The sequence below is a fragment of the Silurus aristotelis genome (genome assembly GCF_946808225.1).
Source record: "Silurus aristotelis genome assembly, chromosome: 13".
In the NCBI taxonomy this organism is placed as follows: Eukaryota; Metazoa; Chordata; class Actinopteri; order Siluriformes; family Siluridae; genus Silurus; species Silurus aristotelis.
Genome location: NC_139586.1, coordinates 11,446,552 through 11,464,338, shown reverse-complemented (window position 1 = coordinate 11,464,338; position 17,787 = coordinate 11,446,552). Strand labels below are relative to the sequence as shown.

The 17,787-nt window shown below is 38.1% G+C and overlaps 2 protein-coding genes across 5 annotated transcripts in view; both read left to right on the top strand.

Annotated features, from left to right (window-relative positions):
- Positions 1 to 3,702: 3,702 nt before the first annotated feature.
- LOC310736187 (uncharacterized protein) lies at positions 3,703 to 11,381 on the top strand (the record flags this gene model as incomplete). The annotated part of the gene is made up of 10 exons (XM_083559560.1): positions 3,703 to 3,941; positions 6,055 to 6,113; positions 6,648 to 6,701; positions 6,965 to 7,123; positions 7,320 to 7,478; positions 7,688 to 7,780; positions 7,895 to 7,987; positions 9,028 to 9,177; positions 10,867 to 11,102; positions 11,366 to 11,381. The coding sequence occupies exons 1-10, from the start codon at positions 3,773 to 3,775 to the stop codon at positions 11,379 to 11,381; spliced, it is 1,188 nt and encodes a 395-aa protein (XP_083415686.1). The 5' UTR covers positions 3,703 to 3,772.
- A 5,094-nt stretch (positions 11,382 to 16,475) lies between these two features.
- Positions 16,476 to 17,787, top strand: part of scube2 (signal peptide, CUB domain, EGF-like 2) — a 28,646-nt gene continuing 27,334 nt past the window's right edge. For 3 of the 4 annotated variants that reach the window (XM_083558836.1, XM_083558835.1, XM_083558834.1), the window contains exons 1-2: positions 16,528 to 16,757; positions 17,006 to 17,128. In XM_083558836.1, coding sequence (XP_083414962.1) covers positions 16,667 to 16,757; positions 17,006 to 17,128 — 214 coding nt within the window. In that variant the 5' untranslated portion in view covers positions 16,528 to 16,666. Of the gene's footprint in view, positions 16,758 to 17,005; positions 17,129 to 17,787 lie in introns of all 4 variants that reach the window. The other variant, XM_083558833.1, reaches the window with a different exon arrangement.

Sequence of the window (17,787 nt, the reverse complement as noted above, 5' to 3'; positions counted from 1 at the left end):
GGAGCAACAAAAGCGTCTCACTGCCGCCAGGCCGCAAGGGGGGCACCGCTCCGCTCTAGTGTTCCACCGAGGTCACACCAAGTTCTTCTGAAGGTGTCGTGATTAATCGCATTATAGCCCCAGTTAACTCACGATTAAACGCAATTTAATTACACAGTTTTATCTGTTCTAAATATATCCTAAATTAATATTTTCCAGTTTTTTTATACTCTAATCAACATGGGCATGAACAAATATGGATGCTTTATACAATTGTATATTTATTATTAGTGAAACCAAAATGGACATAGAGTTAAAATGACATAAAGACAAAATATTCTTGTAAGTGTTTTAAAGAAATTGTGGTGTTTTAAATCACTTAAATTATCCGGACACTAAACAAAAGCTTTGCTATGTTACCACACGGACGGTTAATGAGGTGATACCAGAGAAACTGTACCTCATAAATTTGATACAGATTTCATAATCAGAGAATATTTGTATTCGACGTGAAATTTTTTTTTTTTAAAGTAGACTTATCATGCTTTTTATACATATTTTTATTATGTCTGTGAGGCAAGTATTCACTTAGATTCAAGTTGTTTTATTTGTGTCTATGCATGCATACAAATAAAAATAGACACTTTACAGATTCAAATGATGTATTGCTCTTATATGTATGATCAAAAAGACAGAGTAATTTAGGGGAAAAAATGCCACAAAACGCACCGGTGGGTGACGACCCCAGAGGGTTCTTTTGTCAAATGAACGCGTCATGGCGGATTTTGGTGCTATGAGATTTCGGTGGAGTTATTAGTACTGGAGTATTTATTTAACGAAGTTCTTATTTATTATATCTGAGTAAAGAAAGGAAGTTGCATGATGAATTTGCACAAAAGAATTTGCACTTTGATAGCCCCAATGAATATATTAATAAAAAGTTAATTAAAAATTGTGTTACCTAATAAATGTATCCAGGCTGAACATCCACCTAATTGGTCTAATTGATAAAAAATATTGATCATGTCCCCAAATAGATTAAAACTAAATTAACGAGTCTGGTTTGAAAATGTAAGAAGTAGAAAGTACAGATATTTGTGGAAAATGTAATGAGTAAAAGTAAAAAGTCTGAAAAATACATAGTGAAGTAAAGTACTGATACCAAAAAAATTTACTTAAGTACAGTAACAAACTATTTGTACTTCGTTACTTCCCAACCTCTGGTGCTAAGTAATGGAGAGTGTGTTAGAGAAGCGAATGGGTGGAGAAGAGTGGCAGGAGTGATTTGTGATAGAAGGGTATCTGCAAGAGTGAGAGGGAAAGTTATAGGACTGTGGTGAGACCTGCTATGTTGTATGGTTTAGAGTAGGTCAGTCCAAACTTTTTTCCCTGAAGGCCACATACAGAAAAATATACAAAGAAATGGGCCACTCAATAGAAAACCACTAAACCACTATTATTGATAAAACTAATCAAAATCGTCTCTTCGGTTCCACCATTTCTGGTGACCCTGAGCAAATTTGATTTTGATTGGTTGCTTTGTGGAGATGCTGCCTTTTTCAAGATAGTAGCTCCACCAAGTGTTAAAACTAAGAAGTACAGTACATTTAAATGCAAATATTATGTAAGGACCATAGACCATAATATTTTTAGACTTTAATCCTGGCCAATTAAAAATGGATGGCGGGCCACCATAGTTAGGACACCCCTAGTTTAGAGACAGTGGCATTGACTAAAAGACATGAGGTGGAGCTGGAGGTAGCAGAAATAAAGATGCTGAGATTTTTATTGGGGGTAACGAGGATGGACAGGATTAGAAACGAGTTTGTAGGATGCACGTGGTACGCATGTAAGATGTTGTGGAGACAAAGTGAGAGAGGCCCGATTGAGATGGTTTGGACATGTGCAAAGGAGGGATATGGGCTATATCGGTAGAAGAATGCTTAGGATGGAGGAAAAGAGAAAGGCCAAGGAGAAGGTTTTTGGATGTGGTGAGGGAACATGCGGGTAGTTGGTTTGAAAGAGGCAGATATAGAGGACAGGGAGGGAATGGAGACAGATGATCTGCTGTGGCGACCCATAATGAAAGCAGCAGAAAGTAGAAGAATAAGTCACGAAATGTAATCTTTTGATTCGTGTTCATAGAGATGAATTTCTCTCTTTTTTCCTGTCAATGAGGACGACTTTCTATGTAATGAATTTCAGTAGGAAGTATTTTTGTTTCTGCCACCAAAGTTTTCTTCCTGCCAGTGGATACCACAGATGCTTTATTGTTTTTTTCTATTGTTTTTTTTTCTTCTTTAGCACCATTATACAACATTTAAGCAGGAGATTTTATCCTTGTTTTTACTGCTTTATATTCGGTAAGCTACTCACGATTATAAACCATCATCAGTGGTTCCTTTCAGTCAAAATACAGTAAATATCTTCTTCAGGTTAAGGGAGACTGCGTTAATCAGAGACACACATTTATTACAGTATAACCCTAAACCTTACCCCAACCGTATATTTTCTGCCTTATTCTCTGATAAAAATAGAGAAAAATATTACCTTTGGCATTTTTGTCAGCATGACCCATAAGCCTCTGCCACCATTGATATAGAGACGGAGGCAGACAGAGGCAGTCGTGCTCAGTGACAAAAAAAAAGAAGAGGTAAATTCATGTCCATAAACACGAATTAATAGATGAAAATTCGTGACTATATCATGAAATCCGGTGAGACTGTGTTTGGCTGTCTTTTTGCTCTGTAGAGCGCCCAGATGGCAAAAGTTCAAAAAGAATTTTGGCTTGTATGTGAGTGATCCAGAGTGATTTTCTGAGCCTTTTTCTCACTCTGGATGTGTACAGTTCTTAAAGAGTGGGCAAGGGAGCTTCAATATTCCTTTCAGCCATTCGAACCGTCCTCTGTTGTCTTCTGATGTCTGATTAGGAGGCCATGCATTATAAAAAAATCTTTCTTGTTTTCTCATGATCACAACTTAATTCTCATGTGATCTTAACATAAATCTTAACAATAGGCCTACCTTATCTCTCTCAAGTTTTGACAGGTTCTCCTCTGGCACCTTCTTCTGGGAGATCTCTCTTTCTCTCTCAATGCAGAGGTAAAGTCTAAAGAGGAGAGTTAAAAAAGAAGAGATAAAGGGGAAATTTTTTATTTTATAATAGAGATTTCGGCGATTTATTTCTAGCAATATAATTACGTTGTGAGAAGACTTTTTTTTATAAGCTGAGTTTTCTTTATGTTGAGATCACAAGAAGATCTGGTCGTGATCATGAGAAAACAAGAAAGAAAATATATTATAATACATGGCCTCTTACTTCCGTAATTCCCCATCAAATGATGCATCTACATCAAACCATAAATTACGTTTAAAGATAAACAGAAATCTGAATGTAAAGATGACACAACACACACAGTACACACACCATTGGTGTTATAACTATTACTGGTGTTTAATTATTACAGATACTATTGTTAATCTGCTTGTGTTTGTTGTTGATGTGTTTATTCTGTGATATTAATGTGTAAATGTGTGTACTCTGGTTCCTTCGTTGTATTCTAATAATCATTTATTTAGGACAAGAATAACAGCAGAGCACTGTAAAGCCTCGCTAAAAGAGAACATGACATGCTTTGTAATTGCGCCATATGACGCTCTGTTGTGACGTTATTTGCCTCCGTGACGTGCCTCTGTGACGTGTTGGATGTATCTTAGTGACAGAGGACGCGGCGCGGCAGACCATTGCTGGACTTCGTGCGGTTCAGGTGCTTAACAGCGATCAAGAGAGAAAATGAAGTTGATGGAAACATTCGGTGCTGCAATAGCGGATCTTCCACTACGCCCTCTGCTGTTTACAGCAGTAATTGCAGCCTCTGCAGGTATTTTCTGCTATTTGTTTAAACGGGGCGATGGAAAGAAACCAACAGCGGACCCACAGGACAAAACTCCACCCGAAGCAGGTACAACTATCTCTCAGTTCTGGTGTAGCAACCCATGTAGAGCTGATTTTACTTCTCTCTTTTCAAACTAATCATCTGAGTAGAAATTATTTATTCGGTCCTGCAGATACTAAGGGAGTGGGGTGGTGGGCGTGGTCAAAATAGATGTAAAGACGCGTTAGAAAGTGTTTCCTTTATTAACAATAAAATTACAAAAAATATAATCAATCATGTTCCACATTCAAACACTTATAAAACATGTTTTTTATTTATATTTATATTTAGAGTGTCTTTGTCTATTATTCAATTAAATTTCAACTCATTTTATTGTGGAGTTTTTGAGAAAAGTGAAGGAAAAATCCCTCCAAACCAGTGCATTTTCAGTCATGTTCCACATTCAAACACTCATAAAACATTTTCCTTTATAGGTTTTGCTTAATCTTTAAATAGTTTCATATTAAATAATTCATATTCAGTGTGTCCTCTATTATAGTCTTCAATTTTAAGTCATTTTACTGTAGAGTTTTTGAGAAAAGTAAAGGCAAACATCACTGCATTTTCAATCATGTTCCACATTCACTCTAAAGACAGAGACAAACAGAGACAGACAGAGACAAACAGAGACAGACAGAGACAAACAGAGACAGACGGAGACAGAGGAAGACTCTAAATAAGAATTATTAAAAAGATTGAGCAAACCTATAGAGGAAAATGTTGAATGGGTGTGTAAATGTAAAATGCACTGATGTTTGGAGTGATTTTGCCTTCACTTTTCCCAAACACTGTACATTAAAATGACTTGATATTTTGTGTGTGTGTGTATATATATATATATATATATATATATATATATATATATATATATATATATATATATATATATATATATATATATATACACACCCCATCACTCTCCTTCTTGGTCAAATAGCCCTTGATGCCTTCAGTGTGACTCTACAATTTTCATAGTCATAAAAATAAAGAAAACTCTTTGAATGAGACGGTGTGTCCAAACTTTTGGTCTGTACTATATATATATATATATATATATATATATATATATATATATATATATATATATATATATATATATATATATATAGTATATATAAAAAAAAAAGTAATGTATTGGTATTTTATGTCATCACGCTTCTTAACACAGAACTGAACTGAAACTCTCTCTCCCACACACACACACACACACACACACACACACACACACACACACACACACACACACACACACACACACACACTCAACTGTGTGTTACTGAACTGTACAACCTGAACTCAACACACACTCATTACTCATCTTAATCCATTGTACCACCATTTATTTATTATTTATACTTAACCATATTATACCATTTACATGCTGTTTTCTTTGCACCTCTTGACTGCTGTTACTGCTGTTTTTGCACTGCATTGCGTTTGTTTACATATACTCTTGTTCATTGTCTTTTATAGTCCTCTTTGTACAGTAGTGTATATTCAATGTATACAGTAGGTTTACTGGTCGACGCTATCCTGTGTTATGGGTATTTGTCCCACACTGGCCTGTGTTGTCTGCCTGCACTGTTTGCTCTCGATGCACTTTATGTAACTTTATGTTGTGTGTTGTAGCTCTATGTTGTTTGGTGTAGCACCAGGGTTCGTTAGGAACGTTATCTCATTTTTACTGTGTACTGTGTACCACTGTGTATGGTAGAAATGACAATAAAAGCATTTTGACTTGACTTGACATGATGAGTCAGGTTTGTCAGGTGCTCATGCTGCCCGAAAGATGTAACTGTGTGTATGTACAGTATGTGTGTGTGTGTGTGTGTGTGTGTGTGTGTGTGTGTGTGTGTGTGTGTGTGTGTCCACCCACCAACATGGGAAATTTCAGGTTTATGAATGTGTGATAAAATGTACCAGGGTGTTGTTAGTCCACATTTTTAAAACAAGTAAAACACATTTTTTAATTCAAATAAAATAAATGTATTCAGGAGAAAAGTGAAAAAGAGGAAATAAATGTGCTTTAGAGATAAAAAAAAAAAAAAACTGCTTGTGCGGAATGCAAAACAGAAATAGTGATGATGAAGATGATGATCTAATGCCTCTTTTTTAAAAAAATTTTTTTATTTAATTCCAGTGTGTGACCAGGCCACAGAACTGTCTCTGCTCCAGCCCGAAGAGGTTCCTCAGTACCAGGTCAAGATCAGTTTGTTCTGCTCCTAACTTTTATTCTGTAGTGTTCGTTTAGGTGTCTTACTAACAGCAAAACTGCATCTTACTCAACAATCATTACTCTAAAATCTCTTCACAGTAATAACACATTCTGCTGTGTTTTTAAATCTGTTTTTTTTTTTTTCTTCTTCAGACCATTATAAAAGTAAATTGCAGCAATAATGTGGGTAACAGTATAATACCCACATTTTTGCTGCAATATACTTTTATAATATATAAATATACAGCAGAATGTGTGATTAGTGTGAAGAGATTTTAGAGTGTGATTTGATGTAAATATTAAGATGCAGTTGTGCTGTTAGTATATATAGTACATACACAAACATATATAAATAATGCAATTAAAATGTTGCAAATTCTGATGCAGGGAAAATTGCATGACCGGAATTATTTCCAAAGCAAATTTACATAATGTTTAATGGCAGTGACCCATTCCAGATGTAAACATTAAGTACTAAATAGCTTTTTAACCTCTTTTGCTCCATTGCTGTGATATAGGGTTGTGAGCAACAGCAGCAGACTGAACATGATGATTTAACGAAGATAACGAAGGTAAGTTTTGTGTGTGTGTGTGTGTGTGTGTGTGTGTGTCTGTGTTTGTTTGTGTGTGTGTGTGTGTTTGTGTGTGTGTGTGTGTGTGTGTGTGTGTGTGTGTGTGTGTGTGGTGTGTTTGTGTGTTTGTGTGTATGTGTGGTGTCGTGCTGAACTGTCACATTCTGGAAACATTTTGTCCTTCTGTTACCAAAATATGAAATTGTCTCAATGTGTGTGTCGGAGTAAATGAAATCAGCACAGATTCATTGTTTTGTTTTCAGCGTTTTGTGAAGAAAGTTGTGAAGAAATATCAGAAGGCTAGAAAGAACATTGCTGAAATGAAGGCCCAGAAATCCAAACTGGAAGAGCAAGTTGAGATACTGCAAGACAGCGTACAGCAAATGTGTAAATGTATCTCTGTGTCTCAAAAGGAGTTTGATGTAAGTGAAAAATTGCATTAAGCAGTTCCTGATGAAATAAGCATGAACAGATTCTTCTTATACAAGAACTTTTCATATCTTTTCTGCATGATGTTTCATTTAACCAAGATTAAAATTATTTACTCAAGTTGCTATTGCAGATGTGAACATTAAACACTTGAGATTGAACATTTTTTGCCCTGTGTGTGTGTTTTAGGAGTATAAGCAAAATTTCAATAGGGAAAGGCAGAGGGCTGTGGAGACCATCACCCAACTGGAGGAGGCGAAAGATCTTGTGCAGACCTTGCGAGTAACAGTGCAGGACATAGGGAACCTGCTCTGTGACACTCAGCAAGAATGTGACAAGCTGACAGAAGTAAGCAGCAATGACTTTCTTCAAGTAGCTCATTTATTAATAAATAAAAGGACTTTTTAATCGTATGCTGATAATTAGTTGAATTTAATTAAGTTATTACGTTACCTTAATTTGGTTAAATCATATAAGTGGCTCATGTGAACGAACATTATGCACTCGAGTTTAAACATCTTCTCCCCCGGTGTGTGTATGTGTATGTTTGTGTTTAGGAATGTGTTCGAAACCAGGAGACTCACACCATCCTCCAGTTAGAGAACAACAAGTTAAAGGAGCAGTTACTTCAGTGCGAACAGCTTATATCCGTAAGATTATTTCCTCACTAACCCATGAACGTCGTATTATTTTTTTAACATTGCAGATGTTAAAATAAAGCACTAGAATGTGAGCCTTTCCTGTTCCATTTGTGTGTTTTTTAGGAGCGTGAGCAAGATATGGATACTTACAAACTCTTTAGGATCAAGTACAAGGAGATGGAGAAGACTCTGGCTCATAAAGAGGAGTTACTGAAGGTCAACATTTCTTCTAATAAAGTACAAATGCTATTGTGAACTATTGTGTGTGTGTGTGTGTGTGTGTGTGTGTGTGTGTGTGTGTGTGTGTGTGTGTGTGTGTGTGTGTGTGTGTACTTGTTTTCTTATATTTTGGGGACATTTTCTCTTTTTCCTCCCTAATATGTTTGAAGCGATTCTCATGAGTAATCAGTCAGTTTATAAAATGTGTAGAAGTTACAAAATAAGCGTTAATTGTTGCATATTAAGACATTTAACCCCCGAGTTTAAACCTTTTTTTAACCTTGTGTGTGTGTTTTAGGAACGTGAGCAAGAGGTGGAGACTCACAACCTGGGTCAAAAAGAGGAGTTACTGCAGGTAAACTTTTCTTCTGATGAAAGAACTACTGCTATTGTGAACTATAGTGGGTTTGTGGACGTGTAGGTGTGTGTGTGTGTGTGTGTGTGTGTGTGTGTGTGTGTGTGTGTGTGTGTGTGTGTGTGTGTGTGTGTGTGTGTGTGTGTGTGTGATATACCTGTTTTCTCACATTTTTGGAAAATAGTTTGTCCTGAGTGATCAGTCAGTTTATTAAATTTTTCTGAATGTGTACAAGGAAATAAAGACAATAGGCTTTAATTGTTGCATAAGTAGACATTTAACACTCGTGTTTAAGTGTTTAAACCTTTTTTTTAAACCATTTCTTATAGCATAAGTAAGTGAAGAATGCTGACAACAAAGAGGTTACAGCACTGTGAAGAGTTACTAAAGGTAGAGTTTCTTCCATCCGAGCCACAATAGGAATTCTTACCATTTGGAAAGTCAAAGTTGACGTGTGTGTTTTAGGAGCGTAAACAGGAGCGGGAATCTCACAGCCCCCTGCAGGTTAATTTTTGACTGATTACACGTTATTTTAGAGCGTAAACACTTAGGCGCGTTTCCAAAGTGTGTGTGTGTGTGTGTGTGTGTGTGTGTGTGTGTGTGTGTGTGTGTGTGTGTGTGTGTGTGTGTGTGTGTGTGTGTATAGAATAAAGAGAATAAGCCTTAATTGTTGTTCTCTCAGGTCTCCCTGATGAAAGTAAAGGAAAACCATCAGATGACTGAGGAGACCATTAGCCTTCTGCTGAAGGAGAGTAGTGACCAGGTGAAGAGCGTGCAAGAGACAGTACTGGAATTGTGGGACCTGCTCTATGAAATTGACAAGCTAAAAGAAGTATCCATTTCTGTCTGAGAATTTTTATTAAAAATATAAATAAATATAAAAGTAGCTAAATTAAATCCTTGAACACAACACACATTTTTCACAATGCCCTTTCTTTACTCGGATACAAAAATAGAAAAATATATTTTAATCACTAAACATTTGCTGATGTACCAACTCTCAAATCAAGCACCAAAATCCACCATCACGAGTTAACTCATAAAAATCATGTGATTAATCTTGATTAAATATTTTAATCAATTGACAGCCCTAATATACACAGTATCTCAAAAAAATTGAGTAAATCCCTCACATTTTAGCAACCATTTTATTATATGTTCTCAGCTGACAATACTATAGAAATGGAACTTTGATATATTTCAGAGGAGTCAGTGTGCAGCTTATATAGCAGTACAGATTTACTGTCCTCTAAAAATAACTCAACATACAGCCAATATAACTGGCAACAAAAGTGAGTACACCATTGTTATATAGCACTGCATTAATCCTCCTGGGCATGGAATTTACTAGAACAGCACAGGTTGTTGCTGGGATCTTCTTCCACTCCTCTATAATGACATCACAGAGCTGCTGTATATTAGACACATGGTGCTTCTCCACCTTCCACTTGAGGATGCCCCACAGGTGCTCAATAGGGTTTAGGTTTGGATATATACTTGGCCTCTCCATCACCTTTACCTTTAGCTTCCTCAGCAAGGCAGTTGTCATTTTGGCGGTGTGTTACCATGTTGGAAAACTGCTGTTAGGCAAAGTTTCTGAAGGGAGGACATCAGACCACGATGCTACCACCACCTTGCTTTACTGTAGGCAAGACAGAATTTTCTTGGTACTCCTCACCAGGGCCACACATGCTGGACACCATCTGAGCCAAACAAGTTTATCTTAGTCTCACTAGAACACATAAGTTCCAGTTATTCATGCTCTTGGACAGGTTGTCTTCAACAGGCTCTCCGATCAAACCTCAGGGTGTTACAGATTTTCTTATAGCCTCACCCATCTTTGTGGAGAGCAACAATTCAAATTCTTAAAATCTCAGAGAGATCTTTTCCATGAGGTGCCACGTTGAACATCCAGTGGCCATTATGAGAGAATTGTACTCAAAGCACCAAATTTTAACTGCTCTAATACAAGATACACAAATTTGTATGATCCAGTCATGCAGACAAAAACATGAACATGATGAATGATGCGTGGTTTGCATGGTTACACGACTTAAAGCTGTTATCACTTAGGGTGTACTCACTTTTGTTGTCAGCTATTTTGACAATAATGGCTGTATGTTGAGTTCTTTCTAGTCAATCTATACTGCTATACAAGCTGCACATTGACTACTCAAAATTATATCAGTTTAATTTCTACAGTATTGTCCCTTTGAGAAGATATACTAAAATGGTTGCTGAAATGTGAGAGGTGTACTCATACTATAGAGAGATGTGTATCTTTCGGCATGTTTGATTTGGCACGTTTTTACGCTGGATGCCCTTCCTAACGCAACCCTCCCCATTTATCCGGGCTTGGGACCAGCGCTAAGAGCGGCTGGAGTTAGTTCCCTGACCGGGGATCAAACCTGGGCCGCAGCGGTGAGAGTGCCGCATCCTAACCACTAGACCACCAGGGGACCTACTCATACTATAAAGAGATACAATATATATATGATGTGACAACGGGCCTCCACCTCAGGTGCCAAGAAGGGTAAGCGCTCCAGCTGCAGCAAACGAGGAGGCGTGGCGTCCTTATGAGACACAGCTGGGGCTCAATTGGAGTGGCGGCTCATCACTGTCTTCAAAGCCGGCGACAGTGATTTGGAGATCCTCGGGCTCCCAATTAATAGCGGCTCTCACCATCTCTTTCTCTCACGACAGGCTACAGACGGATGATGCGGAAGAGGAATTCCCCCCGGACCCGCGCAACGCCTAGTCAGTGAGGAATGACTTCTTGACCCTGTGGCAGGAAAACCCTGACCCCTACGAGCCGATGGTGATGGCGGCAGAGCCAGCCGCCCGACCGGACCTAACGCATCGGAGTGCGGCGAGAACGCTCCGCTCCTTCTCACGCTCCAGCCACTCCTCACCTCCTTTCCCGGGCACCAGAACACTATTCCCCTTCCCTTTACTCTCACTTCTGGTTCCCAATAAAGACACTTTTATCCCCAATTTAACTTTCCCGTGTCTGTGTTCAGCCCGACGCGGAGGTGAGTCGCTAACATTTTCTTTTTTCTGCTCCTGTTAGGTGTCGCCACAGCGGATCATCCGTCTCCATACCCCCTGTCCTCTTTATCTGCCTCTTTTAAACAAACTACCCACATGTGTTCCCTCAAAACATACATCCTCCTCCTTGGTCTTCCTCTCTTCTGCCTGGTGACTCCATCCTCAGCATTCTCCTACCGATATACTCCATGTCCCCCCTCTGCACATGTCCAAACCACCTCAGTCTAGCTTTCCACATCTTGTCTCCAAAACGTCCCACTTGCGCGATTGCTCTAATAACCTACTTTCTAATCCTGTCTATCCTTGTCACTCCCAATGAAAATCTCAACAACTTAATTCACCTCTTAATACCACCACTATTACCTTGCAATTATAGAAACTATTAATAATATACAAAAACGCAATATAACAAGGCGTGATATTACAGAGAGAGACGGATTTTGCGTATTGAGGGTGAATACCATTTTTACTAAAGCAAGCTTAAACCTCTACACTACAACCGCAACTGTGCCACGTACATCAATATGTATCTATTTACATGATAAAAACATAAAACATTTAAATAAAATACATCATACCCACCAGGGATGCTGATTATTTATAGACAAAATCCATCCTTCTTCCTAGGTTAGACAACCCGAGTTTGCAAACCCTCTGTCACTTCAAACACTAAGTCGATCACTTGCAACTAACAGGTATTCCCAGCAGTATAATTTGCAACAGTCCTCAGAGGCTGTAAGTCAGTGTTACCACTCAAAGGCACTGGTCTGAAAGTGGCGAACAAACCGTGTACCGAATTGAGACAAGCTAGCTAGCTTTGAGGTTAGCCGACCTCTCCTCACAATGTCTAGCTTTTCCAGAAAAGTCTGTCTTGAAAATTACTTACATTTTTAAGTCAATCCGAGACCAAGTCAATTTCTCCTTCTATGTCAGCCATTGTGGGCATAAAATATATGATGGCTACAGACGTGTTTTGCTCTGACCAACCAATCAGAGGATGGAAAAATGCTGACATTTTTGTGGGCTAGCTAGCTGGTCATGTAAGGCGAATTTACATCTGACTGGTTGTAGAAGCGGTCCCATTGCTAATATAGTTTCAGGTACATCGGCTAGCACTACTGAATCTAACGGTCCTGGGCAGATTAGATTGACATGGGAACACAAAGGCTGAAATCTGATTGAACAAAAGATCTAACATCCACATACACGTACTGGAAGCAGTGCAGCCAAAGGAAAAACTACAAAAAGAAGAGAATAAACTATAAACTGTTGGGAATAAATTAATAGAATTTCATCGAACAAATATTAGAATGTAGGTTATTAGAATGTAGGTTATATATATATATATATATATATATATATATATATATATATATATATATATATATATATATATATATATATATATATATATATATGTATATGTGTATATATATATATATATATGTATATGTGTATATATATATATATATATATATATATATATATATATATATATATATATATATATATATATATATATATATATACACAGTGGGTACGGAAAGTATTCAGACCCCCTTAAAATTTTCACTCTTTGTTATATTGCAGCCATTTGCTAAAATCATTTAAGTTCATTCTTCTTCCTCATGAATGTACACACAGCTCCCCATACTGACAGAAAAACACAGAATTGTTGACATTGTTGCAGATTTATTAAAAAAGAAAAACTGAAAGATCACATGGTCCTAAGTATTCAGACCCTTTGCTGTGACACTCATATATTTAACTCAGGTGCTTTCCATTTCTTCTGATCATCCTTGAGATGGTTCTACACCTTCATTTGAGTCCAGCTGTGTTTGATTATACTGATTGGACTTGATTAGGAAAGCCACACACCTGTCTATATAAGACCTTCCAGATCACAATGCATGTCAGAGCAAATGAGAATCATGAGGTCAAAGGAACTGCCTGAAGAGCTCAGAGACAGAATTGTGGCAAGGCACAGATCTGGCCAAGGTTACAAAAAGATTTCTGCTGCACTTAAGGTTCCTAAGAGCCTCCATAATCCTCAAATGGAAGACGTTTGGGACGACCAGAACCCTTCCTAGAGCTGGCCGTCCGGCCAAACTGAGCTATCGGGGGAGAAGAGCCTTGGTGAGAGAGGTAAAGAAGAACCCAAAGATCACTGTGGCTGAGCTCCAGAGATGCAGTCAGGTGATGGGATAAAGTTGTAGAAAGTCAACCATCACTGCAGCCCTCCACCAGTCGGGGCTTTATGGCAGAGTGGCCCGACGGAAGCCTCTCCTCAGTGTAAGACACATGAAAGCCTGCATGGAGTTTGCTAAAAAACACCTGAAGGACTCCAAGATGGTGAGAAATAAGATTCTCTGGTCTGATGAGACCAAAATAGAACTTTTTGGCCTTAATTCTAAATGGTATGTGTGGAGAAAACCAGGCACTGCTCATCACCTGTCCAATACAGTCCCAACAGTGAAGCATGGTGGTGGCAGCATCATGCTGTGGGGGTGTTTTCCAGCTGCAGGGACAGCACGACTGGTTGCAATCGAGGAAAAGATGAATGCGGCCAAGTACAGGGATATACTGGACAAAAACCTTCTCCAGAGTGCTCTGGACCTCAGACTGGGCCGAAAGTTTACCTTCCAACAAGACAATGACCCTAAGCACACAGCTAAAATAACGAGGGAGTGGCTTCACAACAACTCCGTGTCTGTTCTTGAATGGCCCAGCCAGAGCCCTGACTTAAACCCAATTGAGCATCTCTGGAGAGACCTAAAAATGGCTGTCCACCAACGTTTACCATCCAACCTGACAGAACTGGAGAGGATCTGCAAGGAGGAATGGCAGAGGATCCCCAAATCCAGGTGTGAAAGACTTGTTGCATCTTTCCCAAAAAGACTCATGGCTGTATTAGATCAAAAGGGGGCTTCTACTAAATACTGAGCAAAGGGTCTGAATACTAAGGACCATGTTATATTTCAGTTTTTCTTTTTTAATAAATCTGCAACAATGTCAACAATTCTGTGTTTTTCTGTCAGTATGGGGTGCTATGTGTACATTCATGAGGAAGAAAAATGAACCTAAATGATTTTAGCAAATGGCTGCAATATAACAAAGAGTGAAACATTTAAGGGGGTCTGAATACTTTCCGTACCCCGTATATATATATAGATAGAGAGAGAGAGAGAGAGAGAGAGAGAGAGAGAGAGAGAGAGAGAGAGAGAGAGAGAGAGAGAGAGAGAGAGAGAGAGAGAGAGAGAGAGAGAGAGAGAAAGTGTAATTAAACAAAATCTGTATCTATAGATAATAAGCACACTCTGATAAAACTAAAATGAATGGCAAAAATTTACATTATTTTGATCACCAAAGTATACTTTGCTTTAGGAAACCTTATTGTTTAAAAATGTGTAATAATGCAGCAGAGACAGGCGGTGGGGAATTGATATGTGGTTTAATTGTAAGCCACAAAGAGATTAATCCAAAAACATGTTCACGAAAACAAGCAGAGAGTCAAAACACAGTAAAGCAGTCAGCGAGGCAAACCATTCCAAAACACGAGAAACCTAGACGCATAAACGAGGGAAGAATAGCAAGGTCAATACAAATAGAGCAAAGAAAACAAATGGCTTCCCAGGTTTTTAGTGTAAGCATGGTTTAAGTAGGCTCAAAACAGGAAATGCCTTATTACTGGGTGAGCTCAATATTTTGGTGACTGTTCCTTCTGGTGGCATGGAGGAGATATAGCCACTGGATCTGTTACAAAATGTACCATTAACTATTTTTAATTTAGCATTTTTGTTGTCTTCTTTTCCTTAATTATGATTCATTTACATACCTAAAACCACTTTTAAAGTCACTCTACCCACAATACAGAGGACAGATACAGATAAAACCCGTAGCAAACACCTTCAAAACACTCTAAATGAAGATGCAGATGCATTAGAGCAGTGTTGGGGTATTTAGTCATTACAGTCTAAGCCTTACAGTGTAAGGCCTGTAGATGGCGCAATGTAGCTGTATGGTAATATAAGCAAATGTTTAGCCTTAACGTTAATGAATATTGTACTATATTTAAAATTTTAATATGAAGATTTACAATTTTTTTCTAATCCCAATACTATAAAATATTCCAAATTTAATGATTGTAATGTAATAAAACATAAAATAATATTAGTAAAAATCACCTCAAATACATACTAAATCCACTCTAAATACATTCTTACATTTGCTAGGGTGGTATCTTCACGGATTGATTTTTTTTTACTGTGTATATTATCCCTTAAAACGTTCATAATATCTATTTTTGCAAGTATTCTAAGGTGCCCATTTGAAAAATGTAAGCTACACAGCATGCACTTTCTCAGGCCAAAGATTGACTGAAGGCCCAGAACATGTCCCTGTTTAAGTTCAGCCATGAAGGAAAGTTCAGCTGAGTGAGTATGTTCATTTCTGTAGAAAAAATAACTCGTCTATATACACAAAATATCCCAGCAAAAGAAAAAAAATTGTTAGTGGGTTTTAGATTATTTAACGGCCAGGAACCTTGTTAGGAAAATTGTAAAAGCATTAGAAAAAAACCCTATCTCCAGTAATTACTTCAACAGTGAATCCTAACCATGCAGAACAATGTAAACCGATCAGTTAGTTAGATAGATAGATAGATAGATAGATAGATAGATAGATAGATAGATAGATAGATAGATAGATAGATAGATAATAAATATATAGATATACATTTATATTATATATAAATATCTATCTATCTATCTATCTATCTATCTATCTATCTATCTATCTATCTATCTATCTATCTATCTATCTATCTATCTATCTATCTATCGAGAGAGAGAGAGAGAGAGAGAGAGAGAGAGAGAGGCGGACTGACACTTTACAGCTTTATTAAGCTCTTGATGGACAGAATGATCCGCTTTAGCAGGGGAGAGATAGAAAAGGTGTGTTGTCTATGGTTCCAGTCAAGTGACAAGGAAAGGTACCGTTTCAGTACCGTTTATTGTGAGAAAAGAGGCGGTGAAGATCTGACAACCCCCTCCCCCCGACACGCACACACACACACACACACACACACACACACACAAACACGCGCCTCGCTCTGCGCGAGCTCATTTTCAGTGCGGTACGAAGATGAGGCGGACGCTCGCGCTCCTCTCCAGATCGGGATAAACACGTGTTTTGTTGGTGTTTTTATTTTATTTGTATTACTTTTTGTCAATGCATTTGAATCCCACTCGCCTCTGAGAGTGAAATTGAACAACATGGCATCCGGTAGTGTCGCGCTGCACTTGTGTTTGTTTGTGCTGCTGTTACACGGCGAGAGGAAAAGCGCTGCGCTGCTCCGGGACGCCGGTAAACGACTCTACAGTTCTTCTTTCATCCCCCTTTCTCTCTCTCTCTCTCTCTCTCTCTCTCTCGCCCTTCAGCACTTTGTTTTCTTAATGCACTGATTTGCATCTATATTTGTGTCCCTTTTTTTTTTTTACTTTATTTTCAAATGAAACTTTAACGTCAGCTTTTGTGTTTGTGTGTGTGTGTGTGTGTGTGTGTGTGTGGGCGCATGTGCGCGCGCCTCACGTTGGTGTGTTTTGCTGCTGCAGATGTCGATCAGTGCTCTGAGGGAAGCGATGCCTGTCACATTGACGCCATTTGTCAAAACACGCAGACTTCCTACAAGTGCACGTGCAAATCCGGCTTTAAAGGAGACGGGAGTCATTGTGAAGGTTTATCATTTACTATTTTTGCATTTTCCCTTTCTCCTGTGGATTTTTTTTTTTTTTTACAAATAGAAACCTTTACAGAAATGTTAATGGTTTCCACTTCAAGTACCATTGCAAACCTTCAATTGTTATCTGTTTAACCCATTACCAGATGGTTTCCATCCCATAGTTTGTGTACATTATTAAATCAGTGCCTAATCATCAAACCCAAGATGACGCTTAATGAGGGCTCCTAATGCTATCCAGTAGATACCACATGTGATTCACAACCTTCTGAAGGATTCTACTGGTCCTTAATGGTATCAGACATAACATACGACAAACAGAATGTAAGAAATAACCTGTCGAGATCCACAGGAATACACCAGTGCAGATTACATTGAAAAAAACAGTACAGTTTAGCAGGGTTTTTTCAGGTTTTCATTATCTGTTTAAAACATCCAGCAGAAAATAAATGGTGTTTATTAGATTGAATGAACTTGTGATGTTCATGTCTAATAGTCAAATGCAACATCTGAAGTAATAATGAAATAAAAGTTGGCTAGAAAACTTCAGAGCCAGAGATCATAATTGTCATTTTTTTTTTTAAAGAGATTACTTTATTTTAGTATTACCAGATCACGGGCATTTTAGTGATGCTTTATGGAACCAGTGTGATCAAT